Raw genomic sequence first — 23841 nt, 5'->3', positions numbered from 1 at the left:
ACCTAGATAATCATTAGCTGATTGAATAAAAGCTTGTCAATGAGGCGAAGAGACAGTAAAAAATAAAGCTAAATGACAGGCGGGCCCCTCAAGCTGTTGGCCATCCTCAGTTAATTCTGAACAAGAACCCAAGATCTACCGAGGCATTAATAAATCCTCGCCTTCGGGTTCCTCCGCCCTCTCTAGCTTCTTTCTGTACAACACACGGTCTTCTGCAGGCCTCGCTAAAGACACACATATACATTGTAAAGCAATGTAATCTAGGTAATCAGTGGTTCATCAGTCTGTCAATGAACCAGCATGGCAAGTGTTAAATACTCTCTGTCGCTTCAATGCACTTAAAGACTGCTTAATCACATCTGGGGGAAAAATCTTCCACAAACTCATTTTCGGCCCTGCAATAAACATGAATAATTAACAGAAAATGTGTTAGATGAGAAATTCATGAGACGGTGCATAACAATTTATGTAATCTTTATCTATAATTCACCTCCTCAAAGTGATATATAACATTACCTAGAGAAGTACTAATCTGAGAGATGACCTCAACTCTACCAGGAAAGCACTGTGAGTTCCCCGTCTCTGTCTCTGCTGCAGGAGCAAGACACTCCGACTTCAGGTCACATCAATCATCAAGGAAACAGCACAGAGAGATACCCCCCCCCCCCGGTGGACTAATGCAGTATAATTATTTATTATTGGCTACCACTCACTTCAGTGGTTATGTATCAAAACTCAATGTGACGATCCAAAAAAAAGAATAAAGTTGTAATACATTGGTCTGGGGAGTCTGATGAATTCTACGAATCTAACAGGTGAAGAGACCTCCGTTTGAGGACTGAGACTGGGTGTGGCAGAATTTGTTTCTTCCGAATATTAAGCCTTTATTCTTGTAATATCCCCCATGTGAGCTGCTCCCTCCAGGGGATTTCTCCTGCAAACGCAAACACAGCTAAGTCTAAAGGCTTTGAAGTTCAACTACAAAGTGGAGCAGACCCAGGGGCCAGGGAGGGAGCTTGCCGGGCCCGGCTGAGGAAAGGAAAGCAGGCCCGTGCTGGGGATGAGGATGGGTCGTGATGTGATGGAGGAGCGTAGCTCGGGCCTGCTCGGTTGGTCCCCTGGCAGGACCAGCCTCTGATGAACCGGTAATGAAAACAGCCGTGGGCCTTGCTCCCTGGGTGCCACACCTCCTCTGACTGATGCAACTAAGTGGCAGTTCATAGCAATCTGAGGACAGGATTACAGGAAGTTAAAAGCAGGTGTGCAGTCTGTGCAGCACCACCACCACCCATCCCCCATCCCGAGAGACAACTCAAATTATAGGTGTGTAAACAGAGGCGCTAGGCTCCAACTTTCACACACTTATCAACACAAACTCAAATCACCAACACTCCGCCACACACAAACACACACACAAAAAGCGCACTATGAAATAAAAAGCTTTTATTCCCACTGATCTCCCGGCGTGTTTCCATCTTTGAAGTCTGTTTGATTTGTCGTTCACAGCTTCTAGCAACACTGTTGTGAATACAAATGTGTGACTACGAGAATCGACAGTGTCTCTCCTAACAATGAAAAGCCAAGCCAATAACAGCAGCCCTTTCTGGGGGCTATCCATCCCCGCTGCAGCATTCTCTCCAATCCCTCCACAGTGTGCATCTTATCCGCTGCTCCATCCTTGACCACTGAGGGACCCCAGCCTCATCCACTCACCTCTGAGAGATGATGCTGCATGCCTGTGCAGCTGAGCCATTTTGTTGTCTGATCATCACCCTTTCTGCAGACCCATGGAATCTAAAAAGGATTACCACCCCACCAGCAACCCCCCCCACTCGGCGAGGGCGAGATGTGGGTGTGAAGAGCAGCGTGACGAGATGGATCCAATCTATTCCACTCCGCTTGTCAAAATCCCTGAGCCCAACCATCGGTCCCCCAGACACCTTTTCTTTCTTCTATAATTACAACCTTTCGTGTTATGAGTTTCTCTCTCTTTACTCTTTCACCGACTCCAGATGGACCATGTCACCATCCTGCCCATGTGCAAGTGCTGTGGAGACAATTTGTGTGACAGCGTTATATACCCCTATCGGTCTCATGAAGGAGAGCCAGGGAGAACGTCCACACATATGTCATCGGCATACCAACCTGCATCCCACTGCTGGCTTACCCCTGAAGCTAAGCAGGGTCGGTTCTGTCGGTCCATGGATGGGGGGGGATCAGATGCTGCTTGAAGTCAATCAATCAAATGTGTTTATAAAGCCCTTTTTTTTTTACATCAGCCGATGTCACAACGTGCTATATAGAAACCCAGCCTAAAACCCCAAACAGCAAGCGATGCAGATGTAGAAGCATAGTGGCTAGGAAAAGGTACCTAGGAAGAAACCTAGGACAGGATTACAGTGGTTTTGGAGGGTCAGTAGGGGGCACTCTTCCCTCTGGGCAGTGAAGGGGACATTGCCCTGCGTAGGGTGCCTTCTTGTGGAGGGAACGTTAAACAGGTATCCTGACCCTCTATGGTTATTAAAAGTCCCATGGCACTTAGCGTAAGAGTAGGGGTGTTAACCCCGGTGGCATGTCAAAATGTGCAACCTGGCCCCATTCCATCATGGCCACCTAATTATCCCCCTCATTCCTAATTGGCATATATCACTTCCTCGCCTCTCCACCTGATAGCTGATGTGTGGTGGAAATGGCACAAAAATGGTTGCTGTGGGTGCTACAGTACACATTGATGGTGGATGAGGTGAGTTTCCCCCTACTATAGAAAACGCCTTGAGTACCTCAGTTGGTAGAAAAGCGCTATATAAATCCAATCAATTATTTATTATTATTATTATATCTGGAGTCAGGCCACATGCTCAGCCTCCCTCTCTACAGCTGCAGCTCTTGTACAGCTCATACTATATGAGTCTAACCGTAACCGGCCAAGTTCACCAATGGTGGCTGGCCATTCCAGCAATATTGCCAATGCGCTCTGCTCTCTGCTGCTTTGAATCCGAAATAGACCTGAATTTACTATTACTATGCAGGCTGGCATTTGTTTATAGCGAGAGGTAAAAATATGAAATGAAGTGGAATGGAAATAAAGTCGAATTTTGATTGTCATTTCTGGAAGCCAGAAGCAGAATTTAGAGTAGAACGAAGAGACGAGGACTCAGGGTTGTGGATTGTTTTTCTCCAGTTTAAAGCGCGTACATTGTATAGAATATCTAACACATCCATGACATGCGGCATCAGGAGAATTTTCACTCAAAGCTTCATCTCCAAAGTAGAAAGGGAAGGAATTTCAGGTTAGCCCATCTCCAGTGTACACCGGATTCATTCTGCACATTAAGTTTTGCCGGCATGAAGGTCAAAGTCTCCAAAGGCTTGGGGACATTGGGGGTCGTGTTTTCCAGGGCAGAGCCAGTCTGATGAGGCAGATATTTAAAAAAAATTAAATAAACTGGGACAGACTAGGCGTATTGATGGAGCACTGGCTTCACAGGGCTGAGGACGTCTACCACCTGTCTCACATGTTTTACCACATGGCCTGTCACTAATGATGGACAGATGACAACAATCGGAACCCACACATAAAAGTGACAACCGCCAACCCTGCTCCATCACTGATACCGGAGAGAGAAGGTGAATAATATCAGTGGATGTGTGTCTGTGTGTGTCTGTGTGTTATTCTAAATATGCTCATTCTAATCCTGTTTTATGAATCATTAGGTTGATTTCGGTGTCAAATGACCCCTCTTTCTTGGTTTCATATCATGCATAATGAAAGCCCCTGCTTATGGCCAGAGCAGCAGCCCCAGCATCAGTTCAGGTAACATGCAGTGCACTCGGAAAGTATTCGGACCCCTTCACTTTTTCCACATTTTGTTACGCTACAGCCTAATTCTAAAATGGATTAAATGAATGTTTTCCCTCATTAACCTACACACAATGCCGCATAATAAAGTGAAAACAGGTTTTTAGACATTTTTGCAAATGTATTACAAATAAAAACAGAAATACCTTATTTACATAAGTATTCAGACCCTTTGAGAAATTGAGCTCAGGTGCATCCTGCTTCCATTGATCATCCTTGAGATGTTTCTACAACTTGATTGGACTCCACCTGTGGTAAATTAATTTGATTGGACATGATATGGAAAGGCACACACCTGTCTATATAAGGTTTCACAGTTGACCATGCATGTCAGAGCAAAAATTAGGCCTTTATGGTAGAGTGGCCAGACGGAAGCCACTCCTCAGTAAAAGGCACATGACAGCCCACTTGGAGTTTGCCAAAAGGCACCTAAAGGACTCTCAGACCATGCCAAGCGTCACGTCTGGAGGAAACCAGGCACCGCTCATCACCTGGCCAATACCATCCCTATGGTGAAGCATGGTGGTGGCAGCATCATGCTGTGGAGATGTTTTCAGTGGCAGGGACTGAGACTAGTCAGGATCGAGGGAAAGATGAACGAAGCAAAGTACAGAGAGATCCTTGATGAAAACCTGCTCCAGAGCGCTCAGAACCTCAGACTGGCGCGAAGGTTCACCTTCCAACAGGACAACGACCCTAAGCACACAGCCAAGACAACGCAGGAGTAGCTTCGGGACAATTCTCTGAACGTCCTTGAGTGGCCCAGCCAGAGTCTGGACTTGAACCCGATCAAACAACTCTGGAGAGACCTGAAAATAGCTGTGCAGCAATGCTCCCCATCCAACCTGACAGAGCTTGTGAGGATCTGCAGTGAAGAATGGGAGAAACTCCCCAAATACAGGTGTACCAAGCTTGTAGTGTCATACCCAAGAAGACTCCAGGCTGTAATCGCTGCCAAAGGTGCTTCAACAAATAACTGAGTAAAGGGTTTGAATATTTATGTAAATGTGATATTTCAGTTTTTAATTTTGTATAAATTTGCACAAAATTCACATTATTGTGTAGTGTGTAGATTGATGAGGGATAAAACATTTAAAAATTGAATAAGGCTGTAACGTAACAAAATGTGGAAAAGGTTAAGGGGTCTGAATACTTTCCGAATGCACCGTAACTAAGGGGATAAAAGTAGAACCTATATCAAAAGGGGGTTTGGGAGGTGGATAGCTAAGCCTAGACATACTTGTCATTTATCTGTCCCTTTCATCATCGTTCACCAATTAGTGTAAATTAGACCTGCTGTCCTCTAAGGAGAGAGAGAGAGAGAGAGAGAGAGAGAGAGAGAGAGAGAGAGAGAGAGAGAGAGAGAGAGAGACGCAGGAGGCAGCAGGAGCAGGGCTCTCCACTCTCCATTCCCCACCTAGCATGATGATGCTAGACCAGCTCGGCTTGCATCAGGCCTGCTCACCTCGCCTGTGTCCTAGCAACAGTAAACCTCTCAGCCCCTTGGATGCGGTAGGTCTGTGAGCGAGTGCGTTTCACAACAAACCACAAGGAATATAAAAAAAGACCTTTGTGGCAAACGAGTGTCCTTCGAGGAATGGACGAGCGGAGAGATACGAGGACAACTGGTGGGTGTCAGCCTTTCATGATGTAACAACGGCCCCGTGATTGGCCCAGTAGCTCTTTACACTTGTACCCGTACACTGTTTCAAAATAGCAGACTTGGACACGCAGTGGCTGTACAATAACATGCTACTCGTGATGTCAGAGCTCAAGGACTCATCTTCACTGTGCAGTATTGGTTTTGACTGACAGCGGTTCGGAACTTGAACACCGGGCGTGACAAGTCGTCGCCCCGATCCCTAATGCTAATTGGGGAAATCGATGTCTTTTGAAAGACGAGACGCTGGACAAAACACCTGTTAGTCCACATTTCCATATCAGAAAAACTCAGAAAGACATTTGGCGAGGAACACGCATCTGAATGCACCAAAATGATGACCTGATTCTCTGAACTGCTTTGTGAAAGCCTAACACTGTAAGACCCTATTTAGTAATTTAGCTAGCTAGCCATGTTGCCAATAGAACACACTTTCAAATAATACCCATCCGACCAGATCTGAACAGATTGCGATTTATAATGGACTGCTTTTGGAATGTGTGAACAACAACAGTAATTGACACGGATGCAGGGCTGTGTTCCAAAGAAAACAACTACAAGTCTGCTTGCTCTAGTTCCTCAACGGCACAGCTAGGAGAGCTCAAAATAGCACCTTATAGTTGAAGACTCCTCTTTGAGTCGTAAAAGTGCATTCAAATTACGTAGGAACTGTGCGTGGCCACTTGGAGATACCGGTTAAACTTCTCACTCAAACCCTTGTCATTTTTGTCTTATGTTGCACCTACCCCACATTTCCCAGGAATAATCTAGTCATGTTATCCAGAGTATTTACAGATTTAGTTATCAACAAATGTGGCGAAAAGTACAGTAAATGTAAAATACACATAAAATCAATAATGTAATGTTTGGATTAAGTCTTGTGTCAGATTAACTGTTTTGTCCTCACATTTAGTCTAATAATTTTCACATAATCTCCAAACGGTTCCCTTTTGATTGCTACCATGGTTATGCATATGCTTTCCATATTTCTTCTGTAAGACACATTTCAATTTAGCCCTATCCCACGAGTGTATTGGGTTAAGAGGCATGCTATGCAGACTCAAACTCTTTCAGAGCATATTCTTTGTCTTGAGTCTCTGAGAGAAGTTCTCTTCAAACACTAATTCTGGAGGTCAAGAAAAGGACAGACAGCATCATTTTTTTTAGACACTTACGAAAGAGAGAAACAGAAATAGCTCATATTTGTCTGACTGCTGCGTTTCCAGATGCATTAGTGCAGATCTCCCTGGAACGTAGGCAGAGTCTGGACTACGGCTGTGTCTGCGGTGGAAAGCTCAGCTGCAGCCGTCCAGGTTTGATTGCTTGTAAAAAGCCACGGTCACATTTATTTCTGCAGTTTGCACGCACAGGGTTCTGTTCTGCTCAGAAGTCCGGGCCCGCTGAGTATTGGCCTGGCCCGGGGGGCTGGATCGGAACCGCTCAGCCCGTAAAGCCTCAACCCCCATCCTGGCGCTGGGGTACAGAGCGCTCTGCTTGCTGAGCTGTGGCCTTGCCTCCCTCCCTCGGTGTGCCTGAGTGCCACGCCATGCGAAACATAATCCCACAGGTAATGGGGGAGTTTCACCACGCACCACACACCAGTGCACACACACAGCCAGCTTCCACCCATGGCTGCCCAGAGACAATGAGCCAGCGCTCTCTCTCTCTCCCACTCACTCTTTTTTCTCCCTCTCTGTGTGTGTCTCTCCAGATTTGAATAGGACAAGCGTGTCAACGCAATCTCACAGTGAATAAATATATCCACAAACATTGCAATTCCAAACAGTGAAGCCTGAAAGCAGGGTGAAGTTGACCACTACTAATGTATCTGTTTCTACCCCACATAGCCCTTAATACAACACATTCAGGCAACTCACAATCCCCCCCCCCCCCACCCCCCAAGTGATTGGCCTTAGCTGTTATTATGTGACCACAGTGAGGCTCTTGATCGGCTCATCAAAGCCCTTTGATGTGTTTACTCTCATTTTCCACCCCTCCTGCAGTGGGCTCTGCTCCCTCTCTCACTCTAACGCTCTTGCGCCTCAGTATCGACTGTGTCCACAGTCCTCTGAGGAGCAAGGCTTGGGGAGCGGCAGGCTCCCTCTCTCAGCCCGGTGTGCGGAGCTAACAGCACGGCTCACTGCCACCCCGCAGTGCTGCGATGACTCGCAATCACCATGGCAGATCTGAACACCGCCGGAGAGACCTCAATGCTGACTATAAATCGTTACCTCGCAAAACAAAATGCCAATAGTAAATATTGTGGGATCAAACCGGCCATGGAGTAAGGATAGAGAAGGCCGAGTGTTCGTACAGCCTTTTCTTTCTATGTGCTTCATCCACGGTCGTGCATTTGTCATGAGCATGAATACATATTCCATCTTATAATAACCAACATAATATGCCAACAGGCACACATGGATTCATTGCATGTCAAATGTCAAGCTAATTATGATATATGTGCAAGGTTCTAGAAATTGCTTTTCCGTGTCAAGTGTCTGTGAATTTTAATATCATTAGTGCGATAGGCCTATGGTATTTCAGTCAACCATACCCTTGACAAGAATATTTTCAGTTGGAATATTTTCCAGTTCATTCCCAAACAGATGAAATGAGGCAAGCCAATCTGATAGCAGATAGCATAACAAGGGGGGCTACAGTACTGTATTGTATTGTACTGTACTGTATGGTACTGTAGCCTACCTATGAAGTAGGAGAGCAGCACGGCCAGCAGGACGGCAGCAGCGATGGCCGACACCGCGGCACATTTCCAGCTGCAGTATTTGGAGGGTTTATTCAGCTTGAAGGAGCTCCTGGAGAAGGCGTTTCTGGGTAGCAGCCGCGGCGGGGGGGAGTAGACGGTCCCAGACGTCAGGGGGTACCCTGGAGACGAGCTGCTGAACAGGGGAGTGGTCCCGGACGGGGTTTTAAACAGGAAGTGCCTACAGCGAAAGAGAGAAAAGGGAAAGGAGAGAGAGAGACAGAGAGAGAGAGGCGGACACGGAGAGTTAGAATCAGCTGCTACACGGTCTCTATTACCAATAGAATGTGCAAATTGTGTTGGAGTGAACAGTAGCTTTCAGAATATAATGAGACATCTGGAGCAATGAAGTGCCCCTCTATATTCCACCAGCAATTATTCACTGGTCATTTACATGCATTGATTTTCTTATTCACGCTACTCAAAGCGGTCTAAGGACTCTGAATTATACAGCTAAAAGCATACAGAATATACAGATTATCTCCTTCCAGACTCCTAGACCGGCATTTGATTATTATGCTCATTATCATCGTCAGTGCTTAGGCTAAGAATAAAAATCAACTGCTTCTTCGTCATCAGCAGTCTAATTTCTACCCAATGTGAAGATTAGTAAATACTGTAGCTAAGTTAGTCTGCTTCAACAGTATGTCTCCCCTAGCACCTCCTTTCCGTCCGGTGCCCAGCTTGGCTACAGGCAGACCCCAGTGCCAGGCCAGTGCAATGCTGGCCTGTGCCAGGTGGGCGGCAGACCCTGCGGGGAGGTCTACGAGGAGGCAGATGGGATGGGGATGAAAGTGGAAGACAGTTGACCGTGCCGCTTTGATGCTGGTCGGAAGCTCTCACAAGCTGCTGCCCCACACTGAACCCAAAAACACTCTCCTCTCAGATCTCGTTCCACAGCTCCAGCTCGGACGGGGAAGGAAGTCCAACCCCCCCCCCCCGCATCAAGCCTCATGGTGTCACTCTTCTCTCGCCTCAAAAAAAATACATTTCCCTTCTATTCACTCACACACAACAAGAGGACAGTTTCTTCTCCTCTCCTCAACTGGAGAAGCAGTGACTAGATCAATGGTGCATATCTACCAATTACGCATCTCAACTCCTGAGCCGGTGTCTGATCAATCCTAGCAGTAGAACACTGAGATCAACACTAACAGGCTCTCCACAGCCCATCTCTCAACCAACCGAAGAATCGCTGGAGAACACCAAGGACGACTTGTAACAAAAGGTCTGGGAATTACAGTTAGAAATAAGTAGGAAATCTGTCATAGATGTCTGTTAAATCGACTATATGTGTTGTAAAGGGAAAGAACTCTTATTTGAAGTAGGTAGGGGGGAAGCAGCAGAGAGAGTAACAAGTGGATTGACCGTCAATCCTCAATTCACTGGTTTGGTGGTCTGTGTCCAAATGAGAGCGTCAGCTCAGAAATAATAATTTCATGGGGCGAGAAAGGAACAGAATGACTTAGATATAAGTGAGAGAGAGAGAGAAAAAAAAAACAGGTTGGACGCACAAACAAGCTGTAGGAGGCGTGCGCACATAACTCAAGGCCTTTACCTCGATGTGTCTCTGTCAGCCTTTACATTTGTGATCAGGCTTACATTTGGGCTTCACGTGCGGGGCAAGGTCAAAATGTGAAACCTGCTCAAGGCAACAGCCTGTTTTCATAGCCATGATGATTGTGCGTCGGCATTCCCCACCCTGGAACAGTGACGATAAAATGGGCTGACTCGCCTGTCTACCCGATTACCAGTCAATATCAAATGATGGCCAGCTGATGACATCAACTAATCCCAAGGTCTGCAACATGTGACCTAATAATCAACATTCAATTCACTCTAAGAACCTCGTGTGAAGTGAAATAAACACCTCGAGGAATGGTTTGTCCGAACATAATATATTGAATATACTGTACTGTATATGGCTGTATAGCGGCAATCAAAGGGAATAAATAAAAAAACATGTTTGATGTATGGTTGTGTTAAATATGCGTTCAGCCAGCTGGCCACTATGGTTCATCGGAGTATCATCCTCTACACCTCCTCCTCAGTATATAATAAAAGGGATGAAGACAGTGAAAAGAGGTGTCACCGCGGCGACCTGAGAAGGTGTTACACTTGGAGAGGAGTGACCCCCCCCCAGCAGCCCCTCCTGACGGCTGTGTACGTATACTAATGAAAACATGGCTGAGGTTAGCGCCCTGCCCCTTACTTTGGCCTGCCCTCCGACGCTGCCTGATTAATGACTTGTCCCTTGGTGACAGGCAGGCAAGCACGCCGGCGGCTGGCCACGGCCATCACATCACACCGTGTTAGTGGAGAGAATATCCTCTCAACTAGACGCATGTTAATTGCACCATAGCAGGCAGCAGGTAAATTAATCCATAAATCAATCATATTTTATCCACCAGGGCATGAGTCATATAGCCATCGTCAGAGACAGCTTTGCAAAGCAAAACAGAGATAGTATAATGACTTTGGCAAGCACACACCAGATGAGATGGATGATATCACAGTTGATTATGTGTGGGTATTACCACCTGAATTAAACAACACAATATTCTCACAACATACTGTAGAGAATGTAATATTCTCTCTCCTGACATGACAAAGAAGGCTGTTTTGTATCCAAATCGGTCAATAGTGAAAATGAATGCTATTCAGCAGTTATTAAAATGCCACTCTAGCTTAAAATGACATTCAGTTCACATGCCTACTCTGACTTTAAAAAAATGAAATCTATTTCAATGTGATTATAGGACAAAATGAGCCTATAATAAAAAGGCCTTCATGCGTTAATTGCTTTAGTTACACATATCATATCAAATACATGCTTGAGTTGCATATTTTCAAAGAGGAGAGCCAGCATCAAAGCTGCATTTGAATAAGGACACACAAAAACCAGCGAATTTCTTTCAGGTGAGCCTTTCTGCCTTTTTGTTTATTTATTTTATCCAGATGTTTGTCTATCATCCTTTTAAATAGCACTTATGGTGATAGACTTTTCTTTCCTTCCTGTTCCTGTTTGTAAATTGGCCACAACATGCCACTCAGAGGGGTTTATCCCACACAGACAGTTTAACAAAACCACAGATGAATACAAACCAAGCCAAACAGAACAAAACAAAACAGCAAGACAAAACTGTGTTCATAGTCTCTCTTTCACAGTAAACACTTCTCTCATCCTGAGGGAGGGCGTGTAAAGCCAGTGCAATTAACGAGTAAATGGAGATTTTACAGATAATGAACAGGAATTCAACTGGAGTGTAGCTCTATTAGTATTCTACCAAACATGCCAGGACATAATGGTAAAGCTATCAAGGGAAACAGAAATTTAGCATAAGAATTTATGTAATGAACCCTGTTTGGGATTCAAGTCACGGAGGGCTGAACTGTTGGAGGTTCTGGCTGTGTCTCTCTCAATACCAATACTTCCAGAGTATCAGGCAGGCAGGGCCAGGTCTGTCTGCAAGGTGCAGCCACGGCAACACATTGAGCTGGGCGCTAACACACTGAACCATCCTGACGCTGCCGGACTCAGTCAAAATAATCCAATAAAAAGCAACATCAAAAGGTTCGGGAGTTGAATCCCCCTAGCACCATGGCTTTTTAAGGAACCACAAAGTCATTGACTTTATTGTGTTTTCCCCGACTAGTTTTTAAAATGTATGTACTGTGTGTATATATGTAATTTTTTTAACTGTCAAATCAAAAAAATCACTCAATCAACCTTTGAAGACAACAAAACAACGAAATCTGACAGGACAGCAACCACAATGCCGCAGTTGAACACACAGAAAAACATGTTATATAACTAACCCATCCATTCTCAGAGGATGTCTCTCGTAGACAGAGCTCACATTTAAAAAAAACTGGGTCTCAGTGGGGTTGAAACAGAGAAAAAAAGGCATTTGGAAATTGAACAAGCTACAAACACTACCATTTAACATGGCTACCATTAATAGTGCATCATTAATTTCAATAAACATGCCATAAACATGCAAATACAGCACCAGTGTGTACCATAATAATCAGCGGCTTGGTCTTCATATTGCAGGAGCCATACAATATGGGCTTTCACGCTACGTTGTGAGCATACAGTAGTAGGGCTAATATATACAGTAATAGGGCTCATACATGCAAATTGGCTAAATACAGGCTATGCATTCTGTTGTTGAGAATATAGGAGGAACACCTATAGGCCCAAAGCACCATTGCACAGGTGGCCACTACTCGCTACACTTTGTGATTTTTATCTCCCCCAACCCCGTTTAATTTCAGGGCTCCTCAGCAGAAATCGACTGCTGGAGGAGGACATTCAATCTGCAGATAGAGAGAGAGGAAGAGAGCGAGAGAGAGAGAGAGAGAGAGAGGAATGGTCCAGCCTTCTCAAACAAGCCCATGGGGATACAGGGAGAGAGCAGACCGGGCAGCGACTCAGCTCACCTCTCAGGATAATGGATTTTTTTATTATTTCATTTCAATTCCCCATTTCTGGAATGTGATGAGACTGGACCCTAGAGTGTGACAGTGTTACAGTGCCTTGCAGAATTATTCAGACCCCTTGGATTTCTTCACATTTTACTGTGCTACAAAGTGGGATTAAAATGTATTTAATTGTGAAAGAAATTGTCAACAATGTACACAAAATACTCTGTAATGTCAAAGTGATCATATATCTTTTTTTAAGATAAATAAAACATTCATAACTAAAATACAGTCACTGCATAAGTATTCAGACCCTTTGTTAAGGCAAGCCTAAATTAGTTCGAGAGTAAAATGTGGCTTGACAAATCACAGAATAAATGACATGGATACTGTGTGAAGTAATAGGGGTTGACATGATTTTTGAATGACTAAACCTTCCTCTGTCCCCCATACATACAACCTCTGTAAGGTCCCTCAGTCAAGTATTGAATTTCAAGCACAGATTCAACTACAAAGACAACGGAGCTTTTCGAAAGCCTCTTAAAAGATGGTCAGTGATTGGTAGATGGGTAACAATAACACATCAGGCATTGATTATCTCTTAAGCATAGTCAAGTAAATAATTATGCTGTGGATGATGTATTAAACCACCCAGACACCTCAAAAGATACAGTCGTCCTTCTGAACTGAGCTGCAGGACAGGATTGAAACTGCTAAGGGATGTTACCATGAGGCCATTTGTGATTTTATAACAGCTACAGTTTAATGACTGTGATGGGAGAAAACTGAGGATGGATTAAACAACATTGTAGGGACCTAAATGACAGAGTGAAAAGAAGAATACAAATACACAGAAAAATATATATTCCAAAACATGCAACAAGTCACTAAAACACAGCAAAGAATGACACTTTTTGCATAAATGCAAAGCCTTATGTTTGGGCAAATCCAACTCAAAACATCATTGAGCAACTACCTCCTTATTTTCAAGCATGATGGTGGCTGCATCATGGTATGAGTATGATTGACATCAACAAATACTGGGGAGTTTTTCAGGATAAAAAGAAACGGGACGGAGCTAAGGACAGGCAAAATCCTAAAGGAAAACCTGCTTTACATCAGAGACTGGGAGCAGAATTCACCTTTCAGCAGGACAGCTTACCAAGAAGACAGTGAATGTTCCTTAGTAAAGGTCGACCGATTATGATTTTTCAACGCCGACACCGATTATTGGAGGACCAAAAAAAAGCCGATGCCGATTAATCGGACGATTTTTTTTCATTTATTTTTTGTAATAATGACAATTACAACAATACTGAATGAACACTTATTTTAACTTAATATAATACATCAATAAAATCAATTTAGTCTCAAATAACTAATGAAACATGTTCAATTTGGTTTAAATAATGCAAAAACAAAGTGCTGGAGAAGAAAGTAAAAGTGCAATATGTGCCATGTAAAAAAGCTAACGTTTAAGTTCCTTGCTCAGAACATGAGAACATATGAAAGCTGGTGGTTCCTTTTAAAATGAGTCTTCAATATTCCCAGGTAAGAAGTTTTAGGTTGTAGTTAGTATAGGAATTATAGGACTATTTCTCTCTATACCATTTGTATTTCATATACCTTTGAGTATTGGATGTTCTTATAGGCACTTTAGTATTGCCAGTGTAACAGTATAGCTTCCATCCCTCTCCTTGCCCCTACCTGGGCTCGAACCAGGAACACATCGACAACAGCCACCCTCGAAGCATCGTTACCCATCGCTCCAAAAAAGCCGACGCCCTTGCAGAGCAAGGGGAACAACTACTCCAAGTCTCAGAGCGAGTGACGTCACCGATTGAAACACTATTAGCACGCACCCCGCTAACTAGCTAGCCATTTCACATCGGTTACACCAGCCTAATCTCGGGAGTTGATAGGGTTGAAGTCATAAACAGCTCAATGCTTGAAGAATTGCGAAGAGCTGCTGGCAAACGCACAAAAGTGCTGTTTGAATGAATGCTTACGAGCCTGCTGCTGCCTACCATCGCTCAGTCAGACTGCTCTATCAAATATCAAATCATAGACTTAATTATAACATAACACAGAGAAATACGAGCCTTTGGTCATTAATATGGTCTAATCCGGAAACTATCATTTCGAAAACAAAACATTTATTCTTTCAGTGAAATACGGAACCGAAGTCTAAATATTGCTGTTACATTCTACAACTTTCAATGTTATGTCATAATTATGTACAATTCGGGCAAATAAATTACGGTCTTTGTTAGGAATAAATGGACTTCACACAGTTCGCAACGAGCTAGGCGGCCCAAACTGCTGCATATACCATGACTGCTTGCACGGAACGCAAGAGAAGTGTCACAATTTCCCTAATTATAAGAAATTCATGTTAGCAGGCAATATTAACCAAATATGCTGGTTTAATATATACTTGTGTATTGATTTTAAAGAAAGGCATTGATGTTTATGGTTAGGTGCAACGACAGTGCTAAATCATCACCCGTTTGGCGAAGTAGGCTGTGATTCGATGAAAAATTAACAGGCACCGCATCGATTATATGCAACGCAGGACACGCTAGATAAACTAGTAATATCATCAACCATGTGTAGTTAACTAGTGATTATGTGAAGATTGATTATTTTTTGTAAGTTTAATGCTAGCTAGCAACTTACCTTGGCTTCTTGCTGCCCTTGCGTAACAGGTAGTCAGCCTGCCACGCAGGCTCCTCGTGGAGTTCAATGTAAGGCAGGTGGTTAGAGCGTTGGACTAACAAGGTAAAAATCTGTCGTTCTGCCCCTGAACAAGGCAGTTAACCCACCGTTCCTAGGCCGTCATTAAAAATAAGAATGTTCTTAAATGACTTGCCTAGTTAAATAAAAGTGTAAAAAAATTCAAATAAAAAATTGGCCAAATCGGTGTCCGAAAAACCCCCCAATTAATCGGCCACTCCGATTAATCGGTCGACCTCTATTCCTTAGTAACCAAGTTAAAGTTTTGACTTAAATCTGCTTGAACATCTATGGCAAGACTTGAAAAGTACTGTGAGCCATGATCCCCAACATCTTGACAGAGCTTGAATAATTTTTTTAATAATAAAATGGGTAAATACTGCACAATCCAGGTGTGGAAAGCTCTTAGAGATGTACCCAGAAACACTCACAGCTGTAATCACTGCCAGAAGAGGAAGTGTCAACTCTAACATAGCCCATTAGCTGAAAAGGTAAAGGTATCTTGGCGTCGGAGAGAACATTTAGCTGTTTTAAAGGTCATTTTCTGCAATTCTTCAGATGTTTTTCATTGAGCGGAAAGAAAGTTTTGAAGATTTGAAGTTAATTTCCAGCAATTCTATACAGTTTGGCATGGAGTTGAGGGACAATTTTACAGCTTTAAAGCACATTTCCTGCAATTATATGCCTTTTGCCATGGCTAATGCTGTATTCCTCTGCTCAAACAAAAATCAATGGGCATGTGCCCTGACTGTGTAATTTCTATTCGATTGTTAGTTTTCAAACATTGTATTATGAAAAAATATATATAGTTCAATATCTTTTCTGCATGATTTCTATCTGGTTTTGGTCGTTTAAGTTGACAATGAAACTGTTTTTCCATCCCGAAAATTACCACTTAGACAGCCCGCCTAAGAATTTTCTATACAGAAAAACCCCTGTAATTAGTTCCAATGACTGTAATTTCCTCCATATTAAAGGGATGGTTTGAGATTTTGGTAATGCAGCCATTTATCTACTTCCCCAGAGTTGGATGAACAGGAACAGCTAGCACGGTAACTGTTCCTGTAGACAGCCAGTCATTTGGCTAACGCTAGTTAGCATTGGCTCGTGAAACTACCTCTAACTTATTTCATACTGGACGCAGAGACATAAAAACGTTATCCACAATGGTCTTCTGTTGTAGCTAGCTAGCGAAAATGTATTAAAGAAAATGTTGGTATGTGGCTTTCTACTGTAGTCGTGTGCAATATGGTGACCTTACAGTTGATTTGTTCCATTGCAAAAAAAATTGCTTTTCCAAGCCAAACCCAAGTCACTGCCTCCCTGAAAATGGGAGTGTGTGTGAGTGATGTGTGTGTGTGTGTGTGTGTGTGTGTGTGTGTGTGTGTGTGTGTGTGTGTGTGTGTGTGTGTGTGTGTGTGTGTGTGGAGAGAGAGAGAGAGAGAGAGAGCATGTGCGTGCTAGTGTGTGTGTGTGTGTGTGTGTGTGTGTGTGTGTGTGTGTGTGTGTGTGTGTGTGTGTGTGTGTGTGAATTTACTGTATGAGTTATATTATCTCCAGCAGTGGTATGATGGACAGCATGTCGGGTGGTTCCAGGTCATAGGGTAAAGGGTCAGGCCCCAGATGAAATGTTGTTTTGTGCCTATGAGGGAGACTCTGTAAAGACCAAGCAGTATTAATGGGTGAAACTAAGTAAAAGTGCTAGCGCTGCAAGATGCCCTAGACAGGGGCATCTGAAAGACAAAGAATTATGAACTGAAGTGTGTGAGGTCAGGCCCATATGCCCCGACAGAAGCTATATTAATCTGCCTGCTGAGAACAGGCACTGAGGGGGCAGGGAGAGAGGGAAGAGAGAAGAGGAGAGACGGAAGGGGGGAGAGGAGAAAAGGGCAAGGAGCACTATGGGGAATTGATAGTGAGCGAATAGACGCAGGGTTCTTGTACTGTTTTGTTTTGTGTGTATTTTGCATTTGTGTGAGTGTGTAAGTGTATATAGCTGTCTATGTAAAGTGTAGGATTAGGAAGAGGAAATTGGATTGCTGTCCACAGTAGAAAGGGAAGTCATAAAACCTAATTAACTAACAAACAGTGGTGTAAAGTACTTAAGTAAAAATACTTTGAAGTACCACTTAAGTAGTTTTTTGGGGTATCTTACTTTACTATTTATATTTATGACAACTTTTACTTCAATACATCCCTAAAGAAAACAATGTACTTTTAAAAAAAATTTTTTTGACATTTTCCCTGACACCCAAAAGTTACATTTTGAATGCTTAGCAGGGCAGAAAATGGTTCAATTCACACACTTATCAACAGAACCTCCCTGGTCATTCCTAAAGCCTCTGATCTGGCGGACTCACTAAGCACAAATGCATCGTTCGTAAAATATGTCTACTGTTGAAGTGTGCTCCTGGCTATCCGTAAATTAAAAAAACAAGAAAATTGTGCCGCCTGGTTTGCTTAATATAAGGAATTTTCAATTATTCATACTTTTACTCTTGATACTTAAGTATATTTAAAACCAAATACTTTTAGACTTTTACTCAAGTGGTAATTTACTGGGCGACTTTCACTTTTACTTGAGTCATTTTCTATTAAGGTATCTTTACTTTTACTCAAGTATGACAATTGGGTACTTTTTCCACCACTGCTAACAAACCACCATACTGGAGATGTTTGGGGAAATGCATGGCCTAAAAACCTGAAAAGCAGCTGAACACAACTCATGCTGCTAGGACACCAGATCAGGAAATACAACCCTAACATCCTGAACACAGCTAACATGATGGAATTGAAAAAAACTGAGTTCCTATAGTAAAACTGATTTCCTCACTCAGTAGAGGCATGCTGGCTGTGACCCAGGCGCCAGGCTCCATTTTGGAAAGGAGGGAACAGGCAGGTAAAGGCGCCCGGCGGTAGCAGGAGTAGCAGGAGCTCCTGGTAAATAAAACATCTGAGAGACACGCCCTGTAGTCCCGGTAACATGAATTGTGCATGCGGAGTGTTTGGAGTGTGATCTGGGAACATAGAGGAGCGACTCACAACCCAGCAGGAGCACGGCAATCACACACCAAACAAAAGACAGAACAGAGGGGGAGAGGAGGACACCAGCTTCCATCTACCAGAACACCAGAGAGAGAGAGCAGCAGGCAGGGCCTCTGCCTGTGTGCCAGTATGGCTGTGTGTGAAGATAGGCAACAGCAGGAGGGGATGTTAAGTTCAGAGCTCTAGCAGCTGGGCAGAGGGCACCCACAAACCTGACCAGAGCCTTTAGGTTTAAGGTAAAGACCTTTGTCACTTGGATAAATACAGCCAGCTGTACAGTACCAGGAGCTGATAGGAAGCATAAAGTGTTCCTGTCCCTCTGAATAGGGAGGGTGTCCAAACATGAATGGATAGCAAGCAGGCAAGCAGTGTGACTGACCTGGTCTCCAGGGGCACGCTGCTGTTCAGCGCCCAGCTTTCCTGGAGCTGGACTGACTCTGGCGTGGAGGGGCCCTCCCCGGGGGCCGCCGAGGGGGCATGGTTTGGGCCGCGGCGGCTGGCCAGGGTGTTGCGGTTCAAGGAGTTGGCCGACGACTGGTGGTGGTTGTGAGGAGGAGGGAGCGGCGGCCGCAGAGACTGACTGTGGTGGTTGTTGGGAGGACCTGAAGGAGAACACAGGAACAAATTAGGGCTTATTGTTTGACAGGAATGGTGTTCTAGCGCATAGTGTATATTTCAGTTGTTATAGCCTTGGCGGGGGCTTTATAAATGTGTACTACTTCACAGTCTGAATTGACTGATTTAATGAAAGCATTATCCATTGACAGTGATGTATGTTTGGATGCTTTACTTTCATATAGAATGTGTTACAAATTGCTTTATGAGAACATGTCAGATCCAAATATAAAAACACCTCTGAAGAAATAACTAAAATTGTACAAGTATAATATTTTACAGACTAAATCCAACCTCCTGTAGAGTGACCAATTCACCTTATTCATTCCATAACTAAAAAAGGGAAACATTTATGAAAATTGAAAGCTGTGAATTATAACTTTGTGAAAGTTTAAAATGTTAATTATGATTAAAACTATCCAAATATTGGAATCAAGTGTTCTTAACTTTTAAACCTTTAATCAAATAATATGATACAAATACTTGTATGCATTTATGTAGCAGCCCTAAATCATTCCATTTAATTAAAAGATAATGAAAAGTAGGTAAATACTTCCGATTTTGGCAAATGAGATTTAAATCTCTAAATTAAGGTATTAGAAAATATCACTAATTACTCAAGTCTAAAGAGAAATATATGAACGATTCTAATTTCTATCTACAGATACTGCATGATACAGAGAACAAATTGTGTAGCAACATGAATAAAATCTTCGCGCTTCCACCTCCACACATTCTTTACAAAGCCTGCGTGACGGACTGATCGGACAATGGCAAGACATCAATGAATCAACATATTCCTCAAAAAGGGTAAAAAGAAAAGACAATATATACTTCTTCCATGATGCATTAACAGTCGTACTGACTAAAAGGCAACGCCTACTGTATAAAAAAAACACACAAATACATACACTGAGTGTACAAAATGACATAGACAGACCTGGTGAATCCAGGTGAAATAATGATCCCTTATTGATGTCACTTGTTAAATCCACTTCAAATCAGTGTAGATGAAGGGGAGGAGACAGGTTAAAGGAGGAATTTTAAGCCTCGAGTCAATTGAGACATGGACTGTGTATGTGTGCCAGTCAGAGGGTGAATGGGCAAGACAAAAGATTGAAGTGCCTTTAGAAGTGGTATGGTAGTAGGTGCCAGGCACACCGGTTTGTGTGTGTCAACAACTGCAACACTGCTGGGTTTTTCACGCTCAACAGTTTCCTGTGTGTATCAAGAATGGTCCACCACCAAAAGGACATCCATCCAACTTGACACAACTGTGGGAAGCATTGGGGTCAACATGGGACAGCATCCCTGTGGAACGCTTTTGACACCTTGTATAGTCTATACCCCGATGAATTGAGGCTGTTCTGAGGGCAAAAGGGGGTACAACTCAAGATTAGGAAGGTGTTCCTGATGTTTTGTATACTCCGTGTGTATTCTCCAACGGGTTACTCTTTCCTTTCCTTGTACAATTAATTTCAGCTATTGAACATTTCAGGAGTAACAAAAATATCAGTTACCCATACAGTATGTAATGTCAACATTGTAAAAAACAGTGGGCCTACCTGATTACGTACACAGCACTGATAACTGAAAGAACGAGAGTCATACCAAGACCTAAGACATGAGCTAAGAAAGGGAGAGGCCCTTTACACAAAACGTCTTGTGAAAAGAGGAGAAATGAAAAAGGGATTGGGCCGAGCTGAGATCAGTCATGGTTTGGAGGGCCAGGGTGTGTAATCTCCCACACCACACTGTGTAAGAACTGGAGAAAGACCCAGTGCTACAAAAACCCACAGTTCACAAAAGCTGCGTTTGGACTGCAGGGACGCAGGGAACAATCTGAGCAGCACAATAGGGCTGAGAGCAGTGGATTATAAAGTGTGACGTGTCCATCAAAGCACCACTCCACACTACAGCCCTGGCTAAACACAATGGTATTCTGGTACTAACCCTTTAATGTGCTCTGATAACCTTGGTCGGGCTCTGATCTAATGCTTCTTCCACTGTTTCCCCCTGTAAACTGCCGTTCAAACTCAAAATCGAGCTGACAGCCATGGGAGGTTGTTTACCAACCCTCAACAGGTCTGTGGGCACACAAAAGGACACACAGTCAGAGGCCTCAGTTTCTAACCTTCAGTAACGACATCCCTGTGTGAAACAGTGGAATCCCACAAACACAATGGCCGGCTCCTCATCTGTTTAAATATACTGCCGAGATCACAGTGGAGATCTGAGCAGGGGGGTTATCAAAGTCCCTTCTGTAATACGCAGATTACAGCATTCTGCAGCGTGCTGGCCTTTATTAGTCTACTGTACTGTGTGTTTAATAGCTTTAATACAAAGGCCTTCTAAGAAGGAATGAATGTCTTTTGATCTGCCTTGGGGCAGAAGGTAGCCTAGTGGTTAGAGCGTTGGGACAGTAACAGAAAGGTTGCTGGATCAAATCCCCGAGCTGACAAGGCAAAATTGTATCTTTCTGCCCCTGAACAAGGCAAGTAAGCCACTATTCCCAGGTAGGGCATCACTTTAAATAATAATTTGTTCTTAACTGACTTGCCTAGTTAAATAAAAGGTTTAATATGTATTTTTTTAAATTAAGTTTAAGATCACTTTATTGGTCAATAGCACAATTTGACTTCCGCTTTTAGCTCAACCCTTCCGAAATACACACATACAGGTTTGGAGAGGTGCATGGGGCTGCCACACTGGGAGTCTGAGGTGCTGGGATTTGATACCAGCAACCCTCCGGTTGCCAGCTCACTTCCCGCTCTGACAATGGATTTGAACCGGCAACCCTCCAGTTACCTGTCACAGCCAGTCTTTCCACAGAGGATCAGCCCTTCCACTGTGGCTCAGTACTAATATCTTCATACCTATTTAAACAACATACGCCATCGTAAAAAGACAGTTGTGCTGCACAGTAGAGGAATGGCAGGGCACCTACAGTTGAAGTCGGAAGTTTACATACACCTTGGCCAAATACATTTAAACTCAGTTTTTCACAATTCCTGACATTTAATCCTAGTAAAAATTACCTGTCTTAGGTCAGTTAGGATCACCACTTTATTTTAAGAATGTGAAATGTCAGAATAATAGTAGAGAGAATGATTTATTTCAGCTTTATTTATTTATTTCATCACATTCCCAGTGGGTCAGAAGTTTACATACACTCAATTAGTATTTGGTAGCATTGCCTTTAAATTGTTTAACTTGGGTCAAACGTTTTGGGTAGCCTTCCACAAGCTTCCCACAATAAGTTGGGTGAATTTTGGCCCATTCCTCCTGAGAGAGCTGGTGTAACTGAGTCAGGTTTGTAGGCCTCCTTGCTCGCACACGCTTTTTCAGTTCTGCCCACAAATCTTCTATAGGAATGAGGTGAGGGCTTTGTGATGGCCACTCCAATACCTTGACTTTGTTGTCCTTAAGCTATTTTCCACAACTTTGGAAGTATGCTTGGTGTCATTGTCCATTTGGAAGACCCATTTGCGACCAAGCTTTAACTACCTGACTGATGTCTTGAGATGTTGCTTCAATATATCCACATAATTGTCCTGCCTCATGATGCCATCTATTTTGTGAAGTGCACCAGTCCCTCCTGCAGCAAGGCACCACCACAACATGATGCTGCCACCCCCGTGCTTCATGGTTGCGATGGTGTTCTTTGGCTTGCAAGCCTCACCCTTTTTCCTCCAAACATAACGATGGTCATTATGGCCAAACAGTGCTATTTTTGTTTCATCAGTCCCCATGTGCAGTTGCAAACTGTCGTCTGGCTTTTGTATGGTGGTTTTGGAGCAGTGGCTTCTTCCTTGCTGAGCAGCCTTTCAGGTTATGTTGATATAGGACTCGTTTTACTGTGGATATAGATACTTTTGTACCGGTTTCCTCCAGAATCTTTACAAGGTCCTTTGCTGTTGTTCTGAGATTGATGTGCACTTTTCGCACCAAAGTACGTTCATCTCTAGGAGACAGAACGCGTCTCCTTCCTGAACGGTATGACGGCTGCGTGGTCCCATGGTGTTTATACTTGCATACTATTGTTTATACAGATGAATGTGGTACCTTCAGGCGTTTGTAAATTGCTTCCAAGGATGAACCAGACCTGTGGAGGTCTACAATTTTTTTTCTGAGGTCTTGGCATGATGTCAAGCAAAGAGGCACTGAGTTTGAAGGTAGGCCTTGAAATACATCCACAGGTACACCTCCAATGGACTCAAATGATGTCTGTTAGCCTATCAGAAGCTTCTAAAGCCATGACATCATTTTATGGAATTTTCCAAGCTGTTTAAAGGCACAGTCAACTTAGTGTATGTAAACTTCTGACCCCCTGGAATTGTGATACAGTGAATTATAAGTGAAATAATATTTACCTGTAAACAATTGTTGGAAAAATTACTTGTGTCATGCACAAAGTGGATGTCCTAACCGACTTGCCAAAACTATAGTTTGCTAACAAGAAATGTGTGGAGTGGTTGAAAAACGAGTTTAAATGAGTCCAACCTATGTGTATGTAAACTAGCCTGGTGGTTAGAGTGTTGGACTAGTAACCGAAAGGTTGCAAGATCAAATCCGTGAGCTGACAAGGTAAAAATCTGTTGTTCTAACCCTGAACAAGGCAGTTAACCCACTGTTCTTTGACTGTCATTGAAAATAACAATTTGCCTAGTTAAAAAAAAAAACAAAAAAACAACTGTAGCTGCACTGCTGTTTTAGTAGTGGGGGCAGCAGATTTTT

The 23841-nt window shown here is 43.3% G+C and overlaps 1 protein-coding gene across 3 annotated transcripts in view; it reads right to left on the bottom strand.

Annotated features, from left to right (window-relative positions):
• The window catches only part of LOC106567418 (teneurin-2), a 132539-nt gene that overhangs the window by 36200 nt on the left and 72498 nt on the right, over positions 1-23841 (bottom strand). For all 3 annotated transcript variants that reach the window (XM_014136636.3, XM_014136638.3, XM_014136640.3), the window contains 2 exons: positions 18869-19091; positions 8223-8461 (listed from right to left, as the gene is read on the bottom strand). In XM_014136636.3, the coding sequence (XP_013992111.1) occupies positions 8223-8461; positions 18869-19091 (462 nt within the window). The remainder of the gene's footprint in view (positions 1-8222; positions 8462-18868; positions 19092-23841) is intronic.

The sequence above is a fragment of the Salmo salar genome, chromosome 13 (assembly GCF_965601325.2).
Source record: "Salmo salar chromosome 13, fSalSal1, whole genome shotgun sequence".
Taxonomy (NCBI): domain Eukaryota; kingdom Metazoa; phylum Chordata; class Actinopteri; order Salmoniformes; family Salmonidae; genus Salmo; species Salmo salar.
The sequence above is the reverse complement of the archived record's forward strand: the minus strand, read 5'-3'. Positions and strand labels throughout refer to the sequence as shown.